This window comes from Hermetia illucens, chromosome 2, assembly GCF_905115235.1.
Source record: "Hermetia illucens chromosome 2, iHerIll2.2.curated.20191125, whole genome shotgun sequence".
Classification (NCBI taxonomy): Eukaryota; Metazoa; Arthropoda; class Insecta; order Diptera; family Stratiomyidae; genus Hermetia; species Hermetia illucens.
The window spans coordinates 113,470,717-113,496,789 of NC_051850.1; the positions used below are offsets into that span (position 1 = coordinate 113,470,717).

The 26,073-nt window shown below is 40.3% G+C and overlaps 1 protein-coding gene across 4 annotated transcripts in view; it reads left to right on the top strand.

Annotated features, from left to right (window-relative positions):
• Nucleotides 1-26,073, top strand: part of LOC119649994 (U-scoloptoxin(01)-Er1a) — a 72,699-nt gene that overhangs the window by 39,136 nt on the left and 7,490 nt on the right. For all 4 annotated transcript variants that reach the window (XM_038052451.1, XM_038052454.1, XM_038052453.1 and 1 more), the window contains exon 2: nt 16,078-16,425. In XM_038052451.1, coding sequence (XP_037908379.1) covers nt 16,380-16,425 — 46 coding nt within the window. In that variant the 5' untranslated portion in view covers nt 16,078-16,379. The remainder of the gene's footprint in view (nt 1-16,077; nt 16,426-26,073) is intronic.

A 26,073-nucleotide genomic window follows, 5' to 3' on the forward strand; every position in this document is an offset into this window, starting at 1 on the left:
CGAATTCGGAATCTCCGTTATAATATTCTACGTTGTATTGCATGGGACCTCCTTTTGTATTTATTTTGGTTGACGCATATTCCATGTGAGCTGAACGATTTAGTTAAGGATTAAGTAATATGGCCAAATATTTACGGTCTCTTTTTGTTATCAATGTGGCTTGTTGTGGTTTGTTGGCAAATGCGCGCATCTCAATTTCAAATGGTGTTCATCGTTTTGTCGAACTCCAACTACAGCCTAGTTGTAGGCATCACCTGATTTAGCTTTCGACTAATATTTGCCATTTGTATTTAACAAATACACAAAACCTTTCATACCTGCTTCCGGTTTCCTGATTTGTTTGAAATAAATTTGTTGAACTTTTGTTAGTTCCCTGGTTTATTGGTAATCATTGCCACTGAAAGCTTGCATCCTTTGGGCAGTTATATTAGCCTTTCGATAACATCGCGGGTGGATGGGGTGGTCTCTTCAATCCTATTTTTTCGAAGGCTGTAATTATCGTCAGCCGGCCTGCGATGTCTAAAACACGTCAGCCTCTCTAGTTAGTCATTTACGTGCCTTATTCAATTCCTTTGCATTTAAATCTTCTTGCTACTAATAAATGTACCCCAATTTTTGCTACTTCGGTGGGATTAAATTGCCATCGTTATTAAATAGCAATTCATTAACATGAACTCTTTGGTTTTTAAATGCACAAAGTCATTTTGTGTGGAAATATATTTGCTGTTATTGGGTCACTAGGTAGTCAAAATAGAAGGTTTCCTATCGAATCAAATTTTTTTTAAGGTTTTGTACAAAAACAAAACCTTACTAAATTCGGTTAGCTTTCTGTATGTCACCCACACTTTCCTCGGAACCTGTTGAAACTCGGTGGATGGATGGATGGATGGATGGAACATGATAGAGTCTATGAGCGTGGGAGGACCCATACAAGCGAAAATTTGTTTGAAAATTTGATTTCCTTGGATAGAGCCGTGTGCGATATCAAATTAACGCTTTTAAAGAGCACTTTACTAAAAGGGTCTCAGATTTTACTTCGGCTGAATAGTTAAGGAGCGCGGGGCTGAATCATTCAAATTTAATGTAAGATACAACCGAAAAATATGAAAATGATCATAAAGATGCCTCTATGTAAAATCTGTCCTTAACATACATTCCATACATCCGGATTGTAAGGCGATTGCCGGAAAGAGGGCAGAGCTATTCCGAAAACCTGAAAGGAGGCGAATTTGACTATGAGACTCCATTGAACTGTCTCTTCGTCATATTCGCTTGCCGCTCTCGAAAATAATGGGGGGTTGAATGACTCTTCAGTCCTTCGCGTGTCATCATCCAGAACATGGGACTGCATCGTTTAAAATGTTTAACAAGCCACCAAAAATTAGCTTTCAATATTTTTTAATAATCCTAGTTTGAGGACTGCGGTTGGGTCCGCATGTTAAAATGCCGTTTACATTTTCTCTTTAAGATGTTCACAGCGCCCTCTAGCGTGGCAGCAGAAAAAAAAACTTGTTAGCGCTGATGAAGGGAACAAATGATTCCCGAAATACCGGTATTTGCAAGAATAAATATCCACACCAACGAAAAATAAACAAGTTTTTTATTATTTCAGAAAAACACCTTTTTAGGAGATGGATGTAAAAAGTTGCTCTGTATTTCAATAACTGACGATGCTATCGTACTGGAAAAATTATTACTCTTAATAAATATATGGTGAAAAATTTACATTTGTACTTTTATCCAGTTCTTCACAAAAAATTCTAAAAAACCCAAAAAAATTGACCACGGTCGCGCTCACATTCCGGAACTAGCTAGCTTTTTTTTTGGTTTTATTTGGGGAGTAGGGTAGGTGAATGTGTTTACGCACAGATGGTTGGACTCCTGCAACAGTACCCTGTCGGAGTATCAACTAAATACCTCCCCGTCTTGAGAGAACTAGCCTGGAACCGTGTCACACATTACTTCGGGCTAGCCCTCCCGCTCCTCCAGCTTAGGGAGCCTTTAAGTCAGGATATCCCATTCACCAACGAAAGGGGAGGGGGAAAGGGGTTATTAGTCCAGGGAAACCCTTGTCATCCCGTCCCTCCCCCGGTGGAATTCAATCTTCTTCGCAATAAGAAGAACCTGAAGATAATGCGCAACATGACTTCAGCTGCCAGTGCTCTTCAGCATCTCTCTAACAATGTTGTCTAGAGAGAGCTCCCCTGTGTCCGCATAAAGCTGCTGACGAAAGCGGTCCCTCCTCTCGCAAGAGAAAAAGGCGTGTTCAGATTTATCCGCCACTCCATTCCAAAACACACAATCAGGAGATCGCACCTTCAAAATACTGTAAAGGAAAAACTGAAAACCTCCATATCCGCTTAGAAGTTGGATAAGGAAGCAATCAATCTCACCGTGCGTTACGGGACTAAATTGTCGATAAGTCGCGCAGTCCATTTGCCCTTTTCGCATTTTGCCTAGTGAGTTGCCACTCGGTAAAGGTGCGTTTATGTTCTTCACGGGTAACCACTTCTCTTAAGTTACGGCGGTAGGTAGCTTTACGCTCCATAGCTAGGAGGACAACGAGGATCACTCCCGCGATCACCATCACCGCTGGTTCTCAGATAGTGCGATAAGCAGATACCACTCGCAAAGCTCCCCAGTTATCGATCCGCTTGCAGCTTGCATCAATATGCCAAGTCTGTTTTGCGCCTGTTCAACAGTGCGTCTGGCAATAAGTGCTGCAATACCGCGACCACTCTTCGGACATATCGAGTCTCAGCAGACTATCGTGGGAAGCGTTCCAGAGGTCCCACCATAGGATGGATCCCCTGCTACTCCCGGCGTGATTTCCATCCTCCACTGGCCCTCTAGCGTCTCACAGAGCAGGAAGCGTTGTTTCAGGTACTCCCTAAATATCCGCAAGAGATAGTTTTAACCTTTCTAGAAACCACTTAGATCGCACTCTTGACCTTGTCCTCTTTAACCTTCCTGTGCGTTGCTTTTCCGAATCCCTTCATGTCCTGTCTTATGTTGTCCTTGACGCCCATCATCCTGCTCTCGAGTTCGAGGCTCGGATATCCCCACTCCACTCTCCTGTCGCTCGCAAGCCTACCAAGTTCAATTTTCGTAAGACAAACTTCGAAGGTTTGAACTCTGTCCTGGCGGTAATCAACTGAGTTCCCCTCCTCGCTCCTTTTACATGTGACCAAGCACTCAACATCTTATATACCATTTTATCTGATTTCCTTCTTTATTACGTCCCCTTCTTTCTTAAGTACTTAAGCTCTTACTCCGTCTGGTTCATTACTAAAATCCATAAAAAACTACGTTAAAAGCACACTGCAAGGAAGAAGTTCTTGCCTTCTAGAACCTATGCTGGCTTAGTTTTTTCAAATCTTTACGTTCCTCGCTCAAATCTCTGACACGTAAGTCTGCAAGCGAATATTTAACCAGTTTGAAAACTCACTAAAGCGCGGAAGCTTCAAACCTTTCTGGTCTCACATTCGCAAGTCCCGTTGCTTTGCCCAGTTATCCCCGCGTCCAATTGTCTGGTTCCTCAGCTAACTCCCCCCAACTATCTTGTGATTTACTCTGCCGCTACTTTTCTCCGTCTATGCTCCCCTCTTTCCTCTGAAACCCCCCTCCTTCTTATTCCTCTCCTTGTCGAGTACCTCATTGGCAAACTTGATGCCAATGTCGGACCTGGCTACGATGGTCTTCCAAACCTCTTTTTGCTCAAAACTGTTAAGTCCATTTCTCTTCCCCTATCCCTTATTTTCAACGAAAGTCTCAAAGATGATCATTTTCCCGGCTTGTGGAAAGAGACTCTCATCATCCCCATACACAAAAGTAGCGATCGTACACTTGCCGAGAATTACCGTCCCATTTCTCTCCTCTCCTCCTGCTCAAAAATCCTGGAATGATATGTCAGCGACTGGTTGTCCGACCACTTCGGCCACCACATAGTGAAAGAGCAATACGGCGTTGTTGAGCGTAGGTCCACTGCCTCCAACCAGCTTGACTTTACTAGCTTTGCCGCCAAATGTCTAAATTCACGGCAAGAAGTACATACCATTTACATTGATTTCGTTAAAGCCTCCGACACTGTAAATCACAAGATACTTCTATCCAAACTCTCGTCTCTAAGCGTTCCCATACCACTTGTTTTATGGCTTGCCTCTTACCTTTCCAACCGATCCTGCCGCATCTCTTTTGACGGTTGCACTTCCCGCTCCTTCGCCCCCTCATTTAGCGCCCCACAGGGATTTATTCTGAGCCCTTTACTATTTTCATTTTTTGTTAACGCCCCTTTCCCTTCCTATAACAGCATAGATCCTCTCTGGATCTATGCAATTTTTTTAAACTTTCTTCGGGTCTGATGGACTGCTCCGCCACTAAAGACATCACCTACCATCCTGCGTCTTGCAACACACGTAACGCAGACATTTTCAACGTGCCCTTCGCAAAGCACGAGGTCTACTTTCATTCCCCGATTCCTAGGCTTTCCCGAAATTACAACACAGAACAGCTTGGTCCTTTTTACTTCTCTACTTTAAGTAGTTTTAAACGTAGGATAAGATTTTGCATTCTCCTCCTCCTGAGGACAGTAAGTAAATGAAGTTTGCTCTGTTTATTGTCCGTTAAATTAAATAAATAGCTTGGCAAGTGGAATAAGCTTTTTAATGCGCCTAACATATCTGTCCATCTTACGAAATTGAAGGTATTTTTGACATCTAACGTTATGATGGGCACTATCCGTCGAAATCGGCGGCTGGGTGCCTCAGCTGAATGAACCGCATCTACGACCTCCATAACAGCATCCACGGTGGACTTCCCTGTTCTGAACCCGAACAACCCAGCAGCGTGGATCGCTTCAGCGAGTATACTCCTGATGAGCTTCTCGAACACTTTCTGGGCTGTATCAAGAATACAGAGCGGTCGGTATGCAGGCCGGAGCTCCGTCCAGGTCCTAGCTAGCTTAGCAACTAAGCAACTGACACTCCTATACAGTTTATCTTCGCCAAGCACTGCATTTGTTCGTCGCTCTATCCTTTTTCGGCTCGTAAAAGTGAATTACGGATAATATTTTGCACCAGTCCTCATCCCATGGCCATCACGGAGGTTCAAGTCGTTGAGGCGCACTTGGTACATTGTGAAAATCACACGGTGCAAACATGTTAATGAAGTTTAGTGAGACCAACAAAAGTTTTTTGCAAATACATATTCCGGAACGAACGGAAGTACCGCCATTATTAGTTTTCTATCTGATCAATTCCTGCTGTGATCACCTTGGTCCATTCCATCTCGTATACAACTAGACCGGGCTCAACATATTCAGCTAACTTTTAGTTGCAATGCCATGTTGGTAACGCTGCTGAGCAAACTCGGTCTGTATCTTATCTATAAGTGGTATGAGTGTAAGATTCATGTTAATTTCGAAACTCTTAATGAAGCGTAGGTTGAATATGCTCACCCCCTCATGATAATAGAAACGCATTTGTTTACACTCCGTTCATGCTATAATCAGAGGTCGAATCTGATGTTAACATAAACTCATAAAGACGTACCTCTTGCCCTGAATTGATCAATAAGTCGAAGGCTGGATCTCTGATGTCGATATGATCATATCTAAATGCAATTAACAACTTGTTTCCAACTACGTCCACATAGAAGTTGGGGGAAGCTCAGATATGCAGAGAGTACACAAACACTCCATACAAATCGTGGTTAATGTAACAACAATTTGCCTACAATTATGAAAATTGCATAATGAAAATTCCTTGAAGGTGATTGACATTCAGCAAACCGTTAAGAATTTGTTGCATTTATCGCTTTCAGTGCAAGAAGGGAGATGCGATTGAGGAATATTTTCACCTCATTATAGTTTTCATTTCACATGAAGCGTTAAATGAGGCCGGACAAATAAAGATGATTGAAATGGGATTCTCATCTTATTATGTAGCTTGGCTGGTTTCTTAGAGCTCTCAACTATTTCCGAATGCGGATTTTAAGGTACCAAGTTGCCTTTTTAGTTTACCAGGGCAAGACCAACTAAAAACATAGCGAAGTCATTTACACCAGGGTCAACGATGTCAGACCACCTCATAGAAGCACAACATGACCCATTGAAAACTCTTCCCTTTTATATTTGAATAACCGAAACTCATAAACATTAAACCGTCACGACCGCCTGTTTCAAGAAAGGTATTTATCTACGAGCAGTTGTCATCGTCTGTTGTAATTGAAGCAATAAATTCCGCATCAAGGTGAAGAAACTCCGAGAGGAGACTCACAAATTTATAGTCAAGTTTTGTGAAATATCTCTGACTGTGCTGTGGGCGACACCGGCTTTAATCGTCTGCCAAGATCACCACCACACGCTGGAGACATCCTCTTTGATTGTCTTGTTGGGGTCTTAGGCATTTTATCGGCGGTCCTCTTGTCTCCCATTTGTTTCAAGCAATTTCACGAGCTATTTCTGCTGCAATGATTGGCAAAAACGTGATATGGTTAAATTAAACGCTATCTACATAGCTTGGAGTACCAGAGGGACATGAATGCTTCACGGTTTAATCGTTGCATAGTAAAAATGGAAATTTTTACGGGTGTCACACGCTTGAATTTAATGTCATATTTCAGGTGGAACTGGTTGCGAAGACGATGCGTAAGAAAATGTAAGGCGCAACGAGGGTGGTGCTCCCGAATGGATAATCAGTTGCAGATGAATTTGATTATTTTGCTCTGCTTTTAAGTCTATTTATAATTTTTCAGGGTTAATTGAAGCTAGAGGTTCAGGAATTGTATTAACTTCAACTAGTTTCCCTTGGTACTCGTATGCGACCATACACTTAGGTATGCTAATGTTCTAAAAGTGTAGACCTGAGGTCGATTTTGCAAATAACATTCTCATTTATGGAGAGTGTACAGCAACCCCTAGTTTTAGCTAAATATATATAATATAATGCTATCTGGTTAGTTATAGTCCCGTAGCATGGGTCTCAAAGATTTGTCCAGTTTTCTTGAATGAGTTCCAAGAGTGCGAGTATCTTGTTGGCCAGCGATGGCGATCTTAATTGCATCCATTGTCTCGCCGTGCGTAACGTTATTGAGTTTAATGCGCTATTGCAATATATTTTGTTATTATAAAAGTGAAACTTTTGTACGAGCCATTATTTTTACAGCCACTTGAAATGAACGGGCGGACCACGTATATAACCTCCGTTACCTGCTGGCGAGTTGCATTAAATTTGCATAAATTCGTATCGCCATACATATATGAACCTGAACACATATTTACGTATCTTAGATATAAATATGTAATATCTACTGTTTGGAACGAGGATATTTCATCATGAGTAATTTCTGAAGAATCTCGTAGGTGTTTCTTTCGAATGTTGATTTTTAACACTTGAATAGATTGGAGTGGATTATTGTCGGATGATTATTAGCATAATTAGGAGTGAGGTGTTGGAAACAAGCAAATGTGCAAATCGAGATTTTATTTCAGTGAAATGGTTTCCAGCAAAGGCCATTTCTGGAAAACGTTTCTGCATTTATTTATGTCAATTCCATGTTCTTAACGCTTAAAATCAGGTTTAACTGGTATTTTACGAACCAGTTCAAAGCAAACAGGAATAGAAACTTTGGGCTCGAACTCTGGAATGGGGACTTACAATTAATCAAAAATGAAGGAGAAAAATATATTATATTTATATCACATCTCAGAATTCTTGGTGAGTAGATATTTCAAAATATCCCACAAACCATTCCACCAGCGAAGATTGAACATCTGCAGGAGCAAAGCATAATCTGTTCGAAGTTCAGTTGAACTTTCTGGAAAAATGCCAAAAATGATGGTAATACGAGTATCTATCCATTTGATCACCGGTAATCAGTAATTTTCTGAAAATTAGGAGACTAAGGGGGCTAAAATGTATAATAGATGAGACAGAACTTATTACTAGAAAATATTCAATCTGAAAATCTGGATAGGCCGTGAAACTTTTGGCATGCAACTAATGGAATAATTTTGTATTGAATTAAAGAGGAGAAACCACATTACCAGACTTATTTTCACGTACTTTTTGGGATATTTTTAGTGGTAAAAATTATTTAAAATTCAATCAAATTTAGACATTATATTAGCATAGCTATCAACCACTATTTAAAATTTTTGGAAATAATTTAAGCCAAAAATAGCAAAATGACGCGGCATTAGTTAGTTGAAGGTCGTAACTAGAGATCTCCAAATGCGAAAAATGTAACAACTCCAATTTTATCTGAAACCAAAAAGGTTTTAATTTAACATTACTAACTTCTTTTCGCAAAATACGAACCTCAATGCGTATAGTCAAAAGTAAAAATTAAAAAAAGGATTTAATTTTTCACCATTTTTTTTCACAAATTATGCAAAAAGGCACCCTCAAAAACATCATATCATCCCAAATGTTGATTGGTGATTTTCATGAAATGGAGGTTATATTTATAATTATTTCATGCTTACTTTTTAAATTAGAATTTCCGCAAATGTGAAAAATGTCATTTTAAGAACAATGTGTTTAAAAAAAATGTTTGACAAGTCGTTTCCGGATATGAAACTATTTGCACTCAAATTAAGTTACAACAAATACAATCACATTCGCAGAAGGGGCTGACGTCAAGTATAATAATTATAAATATACTGTTTACATGACATTACAAGTTTATGCAAGGATATAAAGCGACCTCCTTTCAGTTGAGCTTAAGACAGTACCCTGTAGCCGCTCGGTTCTGCCCTCATGAAATCTAAAGGAACACGAATTTTGCTTTGAAATTTCTGCAGCACATTCTGTAATAGTTAAGTTAATGATCTACGAAATAAAAAAATCGATCCTGTAAATATCCTAATGTGTCCCCCTTAAGGAGGCTCTCCATACATGCAAATGGTTGATGAATTTTTTAACTGAATATTGGTATGTGAGGTATGTATTACACGAAAGAGGTTGATTAGTATCTTTTATATTGATACGCTTTTTATTATTGGCTGAAGAATAAGAGAGTTAGGGCTCAAAATGTAGTCATTATAAAATGCAATAAGTCCTGTCCTTAGAGATCATCCAACAAAAAATCTGTAAAAAAAATCATGATGGTGCGTATAAAATCTAGGCGTCAAAATTCATCCCTTTCGGATCCCTGTTCAAAAAAGGTTATTAACTCTCTTTTGCTATATTTTCAGAATTTATTAGAAAGCTTTGTTAAATTCATCTTAAGATTATAAAATATTGCAGAAACCTAGAGCATAATATAGGGCGTAATATTGTAAAATTTCTTTTTCTTTACTCCTTTTTCCCGCCAAAGAGCATCATACGTTTGGTCTATCCGTTTCCATCATAGGTTTAGTCTAAGTGGAGTCAGGAAATTCTCTCACTACTATCTATCATATCAACCTTTTTCTGCTATGCTGGCCATTTCATATAGACGTTGATGTTCAATCCAATTTCAACCAGTGAGTTCTCTCAGGACGAATGACCATCGAAAACAATTCTTTTGAATTTTTCAACTATGCAAGTAAGTCCATGTCGATCGCAGATAGCATTACCTTGTACGTTGATCATGGCGTGCTATTCAACTGATTTAACGAGATACTTATTTGAGTATTTGGTTGGTCTGGTTTTTCCTTCCATATGGGAACGGTTGTTCTTGTTTGCCAATCGGACAGTGTTTTATTCTCCTCAAAAACGCCGTTGGAAAACTCACCGAGTTAGCGCGGTGAGTACCAACACTTTACTTTTCACAGCTCAGTTGCGATGTCATCAGTTGCTTTCCATGATTTCACTCATTTCACGACCGAGGCAGTCGCTAGTTCACCTTCACGTATTTCCCTTCAATGTTGCTATTATGGGTGATAGCAACATCGGTAATATTATTGTGTGGTGTATGGCGATCAGTTAGAACTTGCTGGTCCCAATATATGCTATCAAGTACTGCTTGCGGTTCATACCGGTAAATCGGACATGTTCCCGCAAGGCTTTGATGAATCACCTTACATACGGCATTATGCCGATTCATGTATTGGATCGACGCCTTAAAGTCCAGTCAGAAATGAGGTAGTCCAACGTTTCCAACCCTGAACAACACATTCTACATTGGTAGCTCTCTCCCCTGCTCCTCTCGCCTGCTTTCGCATTGTAAGCTCTTTATAAGTTCGGTTGGCGATCACGTTGGACTGAATGCCACACGTAAATCGCACCGTCACAGCAAAGACCTCCCTAACACACAGCCATCTGTTCGACAGATGCAAATTGACAAATGTCTTTCAAAGGTAATTTACGCATTTACCCTGCATTGCCTTCGACTTCCATTTATCGATATGCTCTTGGTCTGACTTCACTCCACTCAAAGGACTGGAAGATCGATTCTTTAAGTTAAGTGGAGCCATCCCGCAATCTGGCTTGCAAACAGCCACTAGCAAGGGACTCGACTGCGGGTAGGGAGTCAACCAGACCTCAGCCTCCAATGTCACGAGGTAGGTTCTTGCACCCCACGGCGGAATTTGGATGATGTATTCAGAATTTAGACATGATAGTCCGTATCCGTTTTCCAGATCGGTCTGCGTTTACGGTAATATTCTGAATGCATAAACCAGCAAAGGGATAGCGAATACACTCAATGCGCTTATTTTATTCTTTTCTGAGAGATGTGATTTCAGTACCAGCTTTGCACATTGCAGAAATTCGGACAGCAAAGCATCCTTCAAATCAACAACTCGAGCATGAGTTCCTTCTGGAATTACTATGTAGAAAGCTTTCTCGGCCATAGCTTCAATGTAGAGGTCACCAATGTATATCCGACATATAGTCCAAAAGCTTGGCTTCTGAGGTAGTCATGAGTATCAGCATTCAACTTGATGCCATCTAAGTACATCAAATGTGTCAGCTCATACTTAGCACGTTGGTCACATTTTATTGCAAAACCATGTCCTTTATGTCCCATGTGTTTTATGTTTATGGTCTCGAGATGCATATTGACCTTTTCCTTACTAATGGACGTTATGAATTCGTAGAGAGTTGGTGAGCAAGTAATCGGTCTTGTATCTGCGTACCGTGCTCTTTTAGGGATAAGGTAGGTCCCTGCAGTGAGAAATTTCTCTGATCGACTCACGATCTGGTTTATGCCATGTGCCAATCGACCGGGTGAACTGAAATTCTGCATCCGATCTAGACCAGGTCGCCTCCAGTTCTTCGAGCATTTTATGGCTCATTGAACCTCCTCTTCAATAACTTCCGAAAACTTCATAAATGTCATAGAGCAGCTTATATTATGTAATTGTAATTTTTTGTTTTTTTGTGTGGTTTTGTTTTTTGGTTTTTGTAATTCATATTTTTCTTTTAAATAGCACAACAGTTGATTCCTCCGGCCGACTCATGACCTGATTAATGCTATGCGCCAACCGGCTGTGTATGCTGGTAAATTTCTTATACCAGAAATTGTGCACCCGATCCAGACCAGAGCCCTTCCAGTTCTTCGAGCTGGTCATGGCTGGTCGGACTTCCTCTTCGATAACATCCGCAAAATTCATGCGTAGCATGCTGGGCGAGTAATCCCCAAAGCCCACCCCAATATTCTCTCGCTTTCGTCGCCGAAAACGGGCTGGACGCTCTGTTGGGATTCATTGAGTGATCTGAAAAAATACGCTGGTTCCTCGCATATATTGCATTCTGGGCACTTCTGGAGTGACTTTCGCCATACCGTCGTAATCGACTGCAAATGATAGAAAGTTGCTTTAGAGTGTCCAGAATTTCAACTACGGGGGATGGCATAGTTCCTGTAAAGCCCCTGCACTTTATTTCTCACCCGTCTGATGGGCCGATTTCAATCTATCTAGCAATGTCCTGCTTTATTGAGTTCTGTCGACGTTCCAGACGAATTTTCCATGGTGGATCTCTTCGGTAACTCAAATCAATAACGCGATAGCGAATCTTCTGACGGTGAAATCGGACAACCGTAACTGCACCGCGATATACAAGTGATTGTAGTTGCAGAAGTGACATATCAGCACACAGCGGAGATGCAATCTCATCATTGATTTGAGGTAGAACACTCGAAGTTACTGGAAATGCATAGAACCTGCGAATACCTGGTCTATCCAAAGGATCCGATTCCCGAGAATTCTATACACGCTCTTTGGAATTCGTCCCGAACCTCGGCGGGAACCTCAGCTGGACAGTGGGGAAGAGTGCTTCGGCGAGCACTAAAACTGTTGTCTGCAGCGTGGTGTTGTTGATGTCGCCACCTCTGCCCCTATTGACTCTCGGTCACCAGTTTCCGCGATGATTCCAAGGCGAACACGCTTCCTAATGATGGCCGGGATCGTGTCGCTACGAGTAATAAAGCGGTACTGGTCTGTGACTCGCTGCACAGCCACGTGCGCGAGGGGAAACGCTCGACGAATCTATGGTGAAACAAGGGGCGGTAGGATGTTATACTTGCCCCCGCCGTTATTTTGTAGTAGGAGCGGATGATGAAGAGCTTCATTTCTTCAGTCCACCTTATCTGCTGCCTTCGCGAACCTGCTGAAGTGGTCGGCGCAGATTGTGACGAAACAGCTGCAGCAGGTGGAGCAATGTTCGTGGTCGTCGTGGCGCCTAAAAGTCCAACCGCCCCTCGACTAGCGGTTTCGACGCTGTTCTATCCATTACGATTATCCGTACCGGATCTTAAAATCTCCTTTCTCCTCATTTTTAAGGGTTTGTGTAAAACAAAACTTTATTAAAATCGATTCAATGTCAGTCTGTCTGTCTGTCTGTCTGTCACACGCATTTTTCTCCAAAACGGCTAAACCGCTCCGAACGAAATTTGGTGGACAGATGGGAGCTATGAAATCCCACGCATACAGCAAGTCGCATAAATTTAGGTGGAGTTTAAAGGGGGCTCCCCATACATGCAAAGGGGGGATACAACATTTTTTTTCACCAAGTATAGTTATGTGGGGTGTCAAATGAAAGGCCTCGATTTCATAATTAGCCCGAATAATTGACATTCGCGTGGAATATTAAAGTCACATTTATGTATAATCTATTTATCTGCAGCCCTTTTCAAGGTTTTGTGTAAAACCATTATGTGAAATCTAATCCTCGAAAGATGTCCCATTCCGGTATCTGTTCAAATAAATTTACTAATAGTATATTATCAACTTTTAGAAATTGACTAAAAAACTCCCCTTAAGTTCATCCTAGGTTTACCAAATTTTGCACTGGCATAGAGGACAGTCTCGTGCATACACATGCCAAGTTCCTTGAAAATCCAACTATTAGTGTTATAGAAGTTCAAACTTATCAATTTCGTGCTAATTAACAACATCCTAAGCCATACAAATAAGATGGTGACGTCATAATTAACGAGAATAATCGAAATTCGAGTGAAATATTAAAATTCCATTCAAGAAGAATCTAATTCCCCCTAGCCCTTTTTTATATTTGATGTTGGTTAAATTGTTGGTATTTGCTAATAATATTAAACTCAGAGTGTGGAGCGTATGAGGTTGACCATTATCAATTCCGGGGATTCCATCAAATGATTTATTTAAATCGCTTTCTAGAAAATAGAGGGCAGTGGAATTTTTAGCTATATTACACGGAGCTGTCGTGCACTCGTCGCTCCTCACATCTTTTTCTTTTTCTTCAGCCTTCAGTTCACAAGCGGGGTCGGCTCGTGGTGATCGGTTTCATCATTTTATTTTATCAAATGCCTGATCAAGATGTAATCGCGAGACCTTGAAACTCCATCCAGCGTATCAAGCCACTATTGTTTTGGCCGGCTTTTTGGTTGCTTACCATTGCTTTCGATGTTCTGATCAATACTGTTTGTTGAATTCTCGTTAGCGTGAATTAGGTGACCACACCATCGAAAACGCCTCTCTCGCAGCTTTTCCACGATCGATGCAAACCCATATCGATCACGGATATTCTCATTTCAGACGTAATCAAAACGTGTCACGCCACCAGTGCAATGCAACATCTTCGTCCCCACTACCGCAAGATGCCGTTCATTGTCCTTTATAGTCGGCCAACATTCAGAACTATAGAGAGCGGCAGACGGACGACATTGCAGTAAATTTTAGATTTGAGACGTGCGCTGATACGTCGATCACAAAGAACACCAGTTGAGGAATGCCACTTCATCCAGGTTGCATTAATGCGTGAAACAATTTCATTACGCAGTTCTCCATTGGCTGATAGCATTGACTCGAGATATTTGAATCGCTGAGTTCTGGCAATGGCAATAACCTGCCCTTCGAGATATTTAAATCGATCAGTTCTGGCAATGGCAGTAACCTGCCAAGAACTGAGCGATTTCAATATCTGGAGTCAATGCTATAAGCCAATGAAGAACTACATTATGTTCCTCACTTAGAGAAACACAAAACCTTTTATACCTGAAGCGTCAAGCTTCCGGTTTTCCGACTTGTTGGGGTCTAATTCGTCTTCGTATTCTACCCCGGGATATGCAACATCGATATTTGATTCAGAGGAAATAGTGGTCAGATTTTTATTTTGGCCTGTAGACTTTTAATGATCCTCCCGGCTTTGGTTTGCTAAAACCGCTCCTCAATATTGAAAATTTCTAAATTATCTGGTGTTTTGGCTAGTCGCAAAAATTTTGGGTTACCTGCAATTGAATATGAATTATAAATCCAGCTATTCAGGTATCAAATGCCACGATAGAAGATCATCTAAATTTACAAGAAAGTATCGTTCAAGTTATGAAGTTCAGAATAATTATATGCAAAATTAATTTCTTTATCAAAAGAAAATTAAATTTTTCAGTTGTTCACACACATATACATTTTAGTTTGGAACTGTTTAACTTGCATAATTCGTCCAATGAAAGAAATCATGCTTTCTTTTTGGTTACTTTTTTTTCCTTTCTTGTCTGCTTATAATTTTGTTTGGTATTTTTAATTTAATTAGTTAGATAAAAACAAATATAATGAACCCGCTTTGTCAGAACTCTTTGATTTTATGGGACATCTCCATATTCAATGGCTGGAAGATAACAATGCAGGGAGGAATCCCTATACTACACCCCAAAGATACCTAATATAGAAGGAACATCGGATGAGGATGTGGTCCGTCATTGATCTTCTCTCCTCGATTGCGACCCTTGGGCCATGAGATTTCTAGTTGCACGTGCGATCGAGCTGTTATTTTATTTGCAACTTTTTATTTCGCATTTTTGAAATATCCCGCAAATTCCGCGCTATAATTTCAGATTCTGGTGTATTCCCTACGCAGCATATATGTACATCTATATAAGCGTAGCACGTGAAGCTTTCTAGAGCGACTGAAGTGTCTAAAAGGACTCCGCCACCTTTCCAAACCGGGCTAGCACAAAGGCCTACAAGAGCGTGACTTGTTAATTGGACTGCTCTCCCCTCGTGATAGATTATATCAATCAGGCTACTCATCTTTACCATTATCTAGGCTCATTACATATTTTTACGATTCCTTTTCGCTAGTCTTCCTTAATTAAGTTTATTGCAACTGCGAAATAATTTCAATCTTTTCTTTTAATACACCATAATATGAGGAATTTAGATATCACTTTCATTACTTAATTGATTGAACGAGGTTTGAATTCTATTTTGTTATTTATCAAGTACCCATTAAACCAAATTATAATATTCTAGGTGGCAATTACACAATTTTTAACGTGGTAAAGTAGAGCGTTTTAAAAGCGGCAAAGATTTGAAATTATATTTAGAATAGTCGACAGCAAATCCTTCACAAATAGTTGAATATTTTTTTGCAACAATTAAAGTGAATCAAGTAATCAAACCAAATTAAGATCAGAATTTCGTCTGGACAATGCACCATGTTGTGTCTGCAGCAATCTAAAATGTTATATAATAATTCGTTTAAAAATATTCGACCATTCACCGAAACTGAACTAACAAATTTACATTATTATTCGATTGCACAAAGGCCAGCTGAACAAAGCCGTAAATACTTCAGTTTCGTGCTACATATCCACATAATCTTATTAAGTCCATTCGAAAGTATTTAATGAATACGCAAGTACTTTACTAAAAAGGCTTTATTATCTTTTTCGTTTTAGGTATTCCAATAAAAGGTCGGCCTGCAAGAATTGATTGCATTCAGACAACCAGCAGTGACTTAACGTTTGAAGAAAGGGTTCATTAGGAGACGAAAGGTACACAGGTACCCCCGCATCCAGCAACTGAGAAGAGGGAAAGGTAGAGCCGCGTTGAAATCAAAACATTCGAGTCATCAAACAACAGAACATTATGTTGGTGAACGACGTATCGATCGTGTAATTCATCACAAATTCAAATTAATGAATTAGTTCAATGGAACAGTAACGGAACGGGTAACGACGTAGAGGAGTTCTTTCCAAAAATGGGTTACAACTGCAAAGTCATCTACTTCTGTGCAATAATTTTAGGTGAGTATGCCAAAAGCGACAACGCGACCTTTTTGTCACGCCAATACCTGTAAGTAGTTGTCGCACTATCGATAATGAATTATTAAATAACACTAAAACGTTTGTCAAGTTGCGATCAACTTTGGTGAGTTGCGTACTCCGTATTTGGTTTGCTTTTGGAAACTTTCTACTCGCCTCCCGATTCGGTGGCGGACGGCCGTCTAGGAGGGCGCATCTGCATTTTGATGAATTTACAGTTTGCACCTTAGAAGCGTTATCTATTTCCTGCTGATTTAGTTTATAATGAGGGCGGCTAAATACTGTTTTGTAAAAATACTTTGCCACTCTTGGGGAGAACCTCAACTTGACAAGTTCATATTTTTAGCACAAACCGAAGTTAACCTCAAAAGAATTTGATGCAAACCTTTCGAGAACTGCATGTAAGATCTGATTCGAGGATCAGCACAGCGTTTTTGAAAATATTAGGGATGAAAGGATTCGCGACCCCGTCCTTCACTTTTAGCATGTAGGAAGCCACGAATTTCTTGTATATATTTTCTACATTTTGTCCGTTGCTTTTTCATGGAATGAACTGTAAAGGCCATCGGTGAATGGTAAAATCCGAAGGCACTCGAAAATGGAGTAATGTGCAGACATACAGCGAGAAGCAATGAATGTCATCCCGCTTTGCAACGAGCAATATATTATCAAGTGAATATGCAATATGGGCTTCATCAATGTCATCCAAATAAGTTACGTAACAGTACATTGCAATAAGTACGTACAATCACTGAACCTTAATATCTTAGTTTATGCTGGACGCATGAATGTATTAAAGATAAACTTGAAAATTTTGAATTTGTCCCGTGGCGGACGGAATAAGCCCCAAGGTATTCAGCTGTGGAATAAATTGTACTTAAAAGTACGATCTGATAATTTTGCATTGCGAGACATTGATTTTGCATTAATATGTTTGTGGAGCAGCTGAGATTTTGTATACAGGTTTCTCGAAAAAAGTGTCAATCAATGTCATTGGCATCCGCCTGAAGCGATATAATACCCTCAAAAGTAGGTGACTTGGAATGTTCGAAGAATATCTGATGCACTTCGGTTTTATTCTGGAAAAAATAACTTAAGTATGGATGTGTGGCCATTTCTCCAATCAAATCTGAATGTGTTTACTTCCCAAAATATAATTTTTGAATGTAGTGTTCAAAAAAATAAACATATAGCTAACAGTCCATCCGGGAAACTCATTTCAAATCTAAAATGAAAAGATTTTTATAAAAAGTGCCTGATTTCTCGTTGATATAAAATTTCACGTTTTTTTCGATACAGTTTTTCAAATCCTAAGTCACCGGTTAATTTATTACTTTCTGGATACCCTGACAAAGACCAGCATGATCGAAAGCAGCTACGTTTGCTTTTGTTTTGGGTTAGAGGGGTCTATCTGAAAAAATTGTTTTTATTTTAAAGTTTTGTGTCAAACAAAACCTTATTAAAATTGCCTTATTGTCTGCCTGTCATACACATTTTTAAGGTTTTGTGTAAAACAAAACCTTATTAGAATCGATTCGATGTCTGTTTGCCCGTCTGTCTATCTGTCCGTCTGTCTGTCTGTCTGTCTGTCTGTCCGTCTGTCTGTCACAGCCGATTTATTCGGAAACGGCTGGACCGATTGTCACGAAAATTGGTAGGAGTATGTGATCTGCCGTTCCCTTTACATGCAGCAACTGACGCCATTTTGTGTTAAGTTTAAGGGGGGGCTCCCCATACATGTGAAAGGAGGGTGTAAAATTTCTTTTCACAGAATGTAGCCATGTGGGGTACCAAATGAAGATGTCAATTAGTACTTTTCGAAACTGGTTCAATATTTGATACTTGGTGGAACATAGGGGAGTAAGGGCTCAATATGTGACCATCAAAAAGTGTAACAGGTCTCGTTCTCAGAACCTATCCAACTGAAAAATCTGAAAAAAATCGCAGTAGTGCATCTCTGCGAAATCTAGGCCTCAAAATATATCCGGTTCAGATATCTGCACAAATAAAGTTAATAATAGTATATTTCCTCATTTTAGAAATTTACCCGGCACCCCCCTTATGTTCATCCCAGAAGTACAAAATTTGGCATGCGTGTAATGAAGAACATAATGCACAATTTGGTCGAGTTTGAAGAAAATCCAATTATTATTAACAAAGTTATAGGAGGTGAAACTTTACAATTTTTTGTGAATTTCGTGCACTCTACAACCTGCATGACGTCATCATCACAAATCATTCGTCAATACCACAACGAAATAAGTTCTTATGAATTGGGTCCCAGAGAATTATTTTGTTTTAGTTTTCTAGTTATTTGTCAGCCACACATGTGTGTATGTAGGTATATAATAGATGCGTGCTAATGAACTTTGCGGGTAGTGCCTAATTCAAATAGATATAAGAAGTAACTCGGAAATATGGGTACGATCAATTTATATACGTGCCTATATGTGTACAGTATTCGGAAATAGGCAGTTTGTTTGTTTAGGGTGAGCGTAATATCTATGGCTGTAATATGTACGTATGTCTCGTAGTTTTGTAGTTGTATACGGATAGAAAAATGTGAGTTGAAATTTCTTAGATAAGATGAACACAAAACCTTTAGCTCGCGCTTCCGGTATTCCGACTTGTTTTTAGAAACAGTTACTCCTGTTGATACTAAAGGGCGTTTAAAATGTCTTTTCACTCAATATAGTCATGTGGAGTATCAAATGAAACGCCTTCCAGTTCTGACTAAGTTTTCACTGTACCTCCAAGGCTAACTACTGCTCTAATTGCTAGCACAAAGCTAAAACCTGAAATAACTTTGGAACATATTAACATAACATTGAGTCAAATGGCGAAGCCGATCACGACGAGCCGACCCCGCTTGTGAACGGGACAAAGGCTGAAGAAAAAGAAGAAGAAGAACATAACATTGCGAATGTCTGATTGATAAACGCCAGGAAAGCTCCAATGGTAGATTTCTCGGTACTAATCCGTTTAGTATTATCCAGATAATTGTGGGGCAATGAGCAATGCTTGCTTTTGGTGATTTTGATAAAGCTTTGACAAAGTCAACAGGGAGTGTGTCTAAAGTGGTGTACACGGGAAGCATGTGCAGGCTGGTGGGGAAATTTTAAGTCTAAAGGTTAGTATTCCTACGCTCCCTGTTTTTTTTTCTTATCCGTAAAATTCTTTATGCTGGTTTGGTCAAAGTGAGTGAAGGTATTTAACGGACCATTCGATCCTTTCTCAAATACCTAAACTGTATTGATGATATCTGCTAATTCTCTCACCTATCCGCAATGAAGTAGGATCTTTGTATACTAACCAAATGGTTATCCGCGTTAACTATTGTTAACCACAACGATATGGCTGCAGTATATTTCGAAAAATTGCCGAATTTTTCGTTTACCGTTTCACCGATAATACGCCCGTCAGATTGGAAAGGGCGATTAGTTACACTTCATCACACAAAATTTATATCTCTCAAGTCCGAAGCAGTTAGGATTTGTATCAGTAATGGTGCTTTAACCCAATAACCAATCAATAGTCAGGAAGAAGAATAGGGAAATGTATTCAAACTGAACTTTTTAGGTTTATAACACAATTCAGTATAATATATACAAATTATATAACTGGAAGGTCAATCGGGCGGATTGTTGAGTTTGAGAAACAACACCAACCTTTGCCTTTCCACTGAGCAGGGAAGTTTCCTTACTTAGGGCTCGGCTTGAAGGTGTTAGTAAAAAGTTCGGATCTAGTCTTCACTACCAGTTTTAAAGCTCTGTTAGGGATACCATCCAAACCTGGCGCTTTGTTGTCCCGGAGCCTATTATATGCTTACCGCAACGCCTTCGCAATTATTGGGGGTATTATGCTATCGTTGAGCTGGATCGCCATTTGCCTTCCGTTGTTTTGGTGATGATGAAACATAGTGGTGACAATATCCTTCAGTAGGCGTGAGCGAGTCACCTGAGGCGATCTTCGCAGTTTTTTCAGTATATCGCCATGGTCGCACAATTGTTTGAAGTAGTCCTTTCTACTCCTTGTGTCTCCTCTTGACCTCTCTCTCCCCGAAAACGTTGCTCCATCAGAAGTTGAGTTAACTACAATCACCTGTTGGGCATGGTAGCATTGTATGCTTTCGTTACCTACCGGGTGATTTAGGTGACTTTTGCTCTGGCTTTACCATCTAGGCATATGTCGAACTTGTCGCAGAAAACATGTCCCCCTCAAAAGCTTCTGCCGTCCAACCTGGCAAAACACACGCCATTTTGTGAGCGCTCTTTTCGATTTCGATTTGCCATTGATTTCCATATAGATGCCTGGAGATCAGTATGAGTATAGTTTTCACTGACACAAGTCCCCTATTGACCATTCTAAAAGTGTAGGAGGTACCAATATTCGTGAGTACCATGTCTAGGTCCGCGAATGTTTCAAACAGAACACGTCCTCTTACATTCGTTTTCCGGCTACCCCAATCCAAGAGCTCACCCGTTAAAATCACCGGCTATTATTTTAGACCAACGGCTTCTCGCGTACACAACCGGCTCGCTCAGCATCTGCTGATACTCGCACATATGGCGCTGGGTGAAGTATAGCAGCTATATACGTAATTTCCTTGCACTTTTGCTCCGAGGAATCCATCGTTCGGTTCTTCCATTATTTCCTCGAAAGCAAGTTCCTCGCAAACCGATAGCACTACTAGGCCCGTTTCGTCTTTGAACCAAATGCCTACGCCGTGATTTCGATATCGTTCAATTATAATGGCCACAGCGATGCCTTCCTCGCGGATCGTTTACGAGATTAGGTCCTGCGTCGTGGTTGGATGATTTGTATGAACCTGTAATGTAGTGTCTTATATTCCGGGAAACTGCTGCTGCATTGCTTTGACCATTAATTTGAATGGCACCAAAGCCAAGACATCTAAGGGTGTCACCGAAGCTGAGACATCTAAAGCATCGATGCAGTGCCACTTCTTACACTCTTTCCTAGCTATAAAATCGCTTTAGCATTTTCACCTTTCACTCTTGTAGTCTGATAAGGTCGAACTGCTTTTCCAAAGCCTCACAAACCTCCTCTTGAGTGGTGATCGCATCTATAGCCCTGGAAACTATAGTAATCTCTGACCTACTATCGTTATGTCGGCTTCTTGCTTGATGATTTTCCAATTGGACTGAAGAATTAGTTCGCGATTACATCTTTGAATTTGTTGAGCTCCAACACAAAGTTTCCCTTCTGGGACCTTTAATGAGGCTAACACTATATACCAAATTAGTGAGTTCAGGATCTGTCTTCCCTTTCCTGAGAATGTCGGCATGTGACTCTTCACTACGTTTGGAGATGATTATAACCCTTCTCCTGGCTTCCGGAATTGCGACTATGAGAATTTCCGCAGCAGCTTAAGCGGGATTCCTTACTTGCTCCAATTTTTTGGGATTTGGGCCATTTTTTCTTCGCGATTCGCTGCCTGTTGATTCCTTCAACCATTCGTAAAGCCTCTTCCTTGTGTCGCCTGGGTTTTACCTTTTATCTGTTCTTGTTGAATTCGCAAATGCCCTGTGCTATAAATGCATTTCTAATTGGTTACTACACCCTCGGGACTGAGTAGTGCTTCTAATCTCGGGGGCTTGTGCCCGTGTGGGTAGGAAACTACAAAGAATCGAGCTTTTTATATAGGGGTCCGTCAATTCAACTCCTAGTTCTACTCCCTGTTGGGTACCAGATGCTGCAGTAGAGGCATTGCGGTCATCGGATATGGATGCTCGTCCATTAACGGATATCTTTCGTATATGGAAGTGCTGCTACCTGTTACAGCTTTTGCTTCTTGCACATGCGTATCTTATTATGGCGTACCCTATACAGCACTTCTCGTACTTTTTCATGATAACCGAAATCCAGTGTTCCGCGATTGGAGCTATTGACCAGGCATTCATGGGATGCAAATGAGGTTCTTCGTAACATCTTAAATGGGCTCGTGGTTGACGTTCTAATATAGCATCACCGAAGAGAATGCGAGTCCCTTTTGTGCGGTTGATTGTAAGGCACATTGTTGGCTGACTGTCATCATCAACGGCGCAACAACCGGTATCCGGTCTCGGCCTGCCTTAATAAGGAACTCCAAACATCCCGGTTTTGCGCCGAGGTCCACCAATTCAATATAACTAAAAGCTGTCTGGCATCTTAGGCAGGGTCTGCCTCGTCTTCGTTTTCTACCATAGACATTGCCCTTATAGACTTTCCGGGTAGGATCATCCTCATCCATACGGATTAAGTGACCCGACCACCGCAACCTGTTGAGCCGGATTTTATCCACAACCGGTGAGACGTTTCGAACGGAACAGTCTTTGTAAGCTGAAATAGGCTCTGTTGGCTGACAACAACCGTGCGCGGATTTCATCATCGTAGTTGTTATCGGTTGGGATTTTTGACCCTAGATAGGAGAAATTGTCAACGGTCTCAAAGTTGTATTCTCCTATCCTTATTCTTCTTCGTGTTTGACCAGTGCGGTTTGATGTTGTTGGTTGGTTGGTTTTCGGTACTGACGTTGCCACCACATTTTTTGTCTTGCCTTCATTGATGTGCAGCCCAAGATCTCGCACCAATCGCCGCCTGCTCGATCTGGATGAAGGCAGTTTGTACATCTCGGGTGGTTTTTCCCATGATGTCGATATCGTCAGCATAGGCCAGTAGTTGAGCTGACTCTACCTAACTTAAAATGTCAATCATTTAGTCCTGTAAGAGAAATGGATACAAACTGGATATATCACGGAAGCAAGCAGTAATTGGTAGACCAGTTTACAGCATGTAGTGAACCCGGGACGTTATAGTTGATACCTCGAAATTTCTGAATCCGACAAGTAAGATCTTTTTGCATGTATTACAAATATTCTGTTAGCGTGCTGATTTTGCGGGACCCACATTATTAAGCCTAAGACGTTTCGGATATGGAAGGTTTTGTCTTTACGTTTGAGAAGCTTTGGATGTCTCTTTTTCAATTAGCGAAATATTTTTTTTTGTCGGTTTAGAATTCCAAGATATATGTACATATTGGAGATATAATTACTTTGTTCATTTTCAACATTGCACATCTATATTTGCAGGTTCGTACATGTAGAGGGTGCGTACGGTATTTGAGGACAACTTGAGAGTAAAACTAATTAGCTTTTACTTTGGACAAAATTTAATGAAACTTCACGAATTTATTACACAACATTAACTTGTTATATATCTACAAAATCATTCAATAACATTTCCAGCTGCAATAACCTCCTCGATCTGGGTCCGAAATGATTGTATGCCCGAGTCAAATTCTCGTTATTTATATTGACCATAACGGTAAAGATGCTTATTGGTTTTACACTTAACTACGTCCCATACGTTGTAATCTAGTGATTTAAGGTCTGGGGAACTAGGGGCCATAAGTTCGGTGTTATGTGGTTATAGAAATTTTCGGCCCTCTAATCTTGTGTCACCATTGGTTGTACAGGAGTACAGTCTTGCTGAAACATGTATGGGCTGTCACCGTGTACGCTCTCAATCCAGGGTTTCACTACTGTCTCTAGAACCTCGAAAAAGCAGCAGAATTCACTGGAAGTCCTACAGTAAGGAAGTGTGGTGGCATGACATGTCCTTTGTTGCTCACAACATACAGAATCATAACAGAGGCTGGGAACTTCGTGTAACATAGCATAAAACATCTATCATTTCTGGGGTTGGTCTTTTGGTGTTGATCAACATTTTTTTTCATCATAAAAAACCATAACATCTCGGGCGCTTGAGGAGGTTTAATTTTGTTTAGAAGGCATTTTAACCAGATAAGTCACTATTCTCGTGTTAGTCTGACATAAATTGTCTTCTGCGCACAATGTAGGATTTTTACCGAAGATCTTCATGGCCAACTCGACGGATAAGACCGTCAGAAACGTTAAGCTCCCTCGTAAGAGCCTCATTAAGTTTGAAGTGTGAAGATGGGGAGGCAACCCTATCGGCCAAACCAAAACCAAGTGGCCGAGGAGAACCTCCATAGCGGTGGCACCGGGGGACGCTGTAACCACTTTGGTTTACCGGCCGTGATTCAGTAGGCGAATGCTCCAAGGGCCTAATCAGGGCGATCAGACCCGAGTCTGCACGGGGACTCATCTGAAGTGGCAAATTGGTCACGAAACCTTACCAGGGGTATACTGGTACCATGGGAACCGGGAAAGCCCCTGGACTCACATATTTCCGGTGAACTTCTGTTGTATGTGAGGACAGCTCGGTTATTTGCGGTTGGATTGAACGGGCGCACTTAAGAAAATTATAAATTTCTAAATTGGTGAGCGACGATAACTGCATGTATCTTCACTTCTTGAGTTGGGTTATAGTCCTCCATGTCTTATTTGAAAAAGAGCGAATGGAAAAATAATGGTAGGAAGCTATAGCCACATACATGTATGTCCTCAAATACCGTACGCACCCTGTATTTACGCATCTAAATTGAAAGTCGCAACTGTATATTTGCGTTTTATCTCATAGCCGAACGTACATATATATGTATGTGTCTGAATTGTAAATTACTGTACTTCAATACAAAATGAAGTAAAAGTTTCATTTTTTAACTGTAAGTGCGAGCTCTTCTTTTTCGAAGGAAGGAATGAGGTGGCTTCCTAAATACTCAACAGGATGTCCAGTTGTTTGAATGGGTATCCCATCTCTTACCGTTATAACATCTTTTACCGTTATAGAGTTATAGAGCGTTTTTCGTGAATAGTGTCAAAAAATTTGACCTTTCCAGAAAACGTCACAATTTCTCACTCCATCAATCATTTAATCTCAGATTTAATACCACTTTCGGAAACTACATAAAATTTCTTATAAGTGGATATTTTTTCAATTGCAAAAAATTTTAATATGCATTATTGCAACGGTACTTTAAACTTACAAATAAGCAAAGTTGCCTTATTATGTTAGCTTTCAAAAAACATATAAAAATGATGGCCTTAATTATGGAAAATTTAGGAATATTACGCATTAAATGGGAGAAAACGTGGTCTTGATATGGAGAAAATTCCAATGCCGCTTGACTGGCTTGCAAGATTAGTATTGGTAAATTTAAATGAAAACTAATTCTGAATTTCACAAAAGGGAAGGTAAACCAGTGGATCATTATAGGCTCGTTTCCTAGCGAGGTACACATCAGTAGAATTATGGAATCCAGTTTACAGGTTACTTTAAATCATTTTTATCAAAAAGGGTGCTTATGTGTAATTACTTAAACTATATGTAGGCTTTTCTGTGTTCATCCAATTCTGTATTATCTCTTTTCTTGGACTAGGTGATGACAGTTGTTTTTATTAAATGAAAGAAACTGACTCCATATCTAGCTGACGAGGACGTCGTTTATATTTTTGTGCAATTTGTGCAAAAGCACCGTATGCTACGCTGTATATCCGCTGCTCTTTATTTTATCGAATAATGATAAATACGACGTCATCATTAAGTTTGTACACAGAGCTAAATAGATGACAATCTTTGACGACGATTAATTTCCCTTAATTGATAGCAATAAGAGAGACCATAAAATGCTTATTAAGTTATCAGATGATAACCTGCGAAGTCACCACTTTCTGCTAATCCATTCACTGCGTTCTACTTCTAATTTTT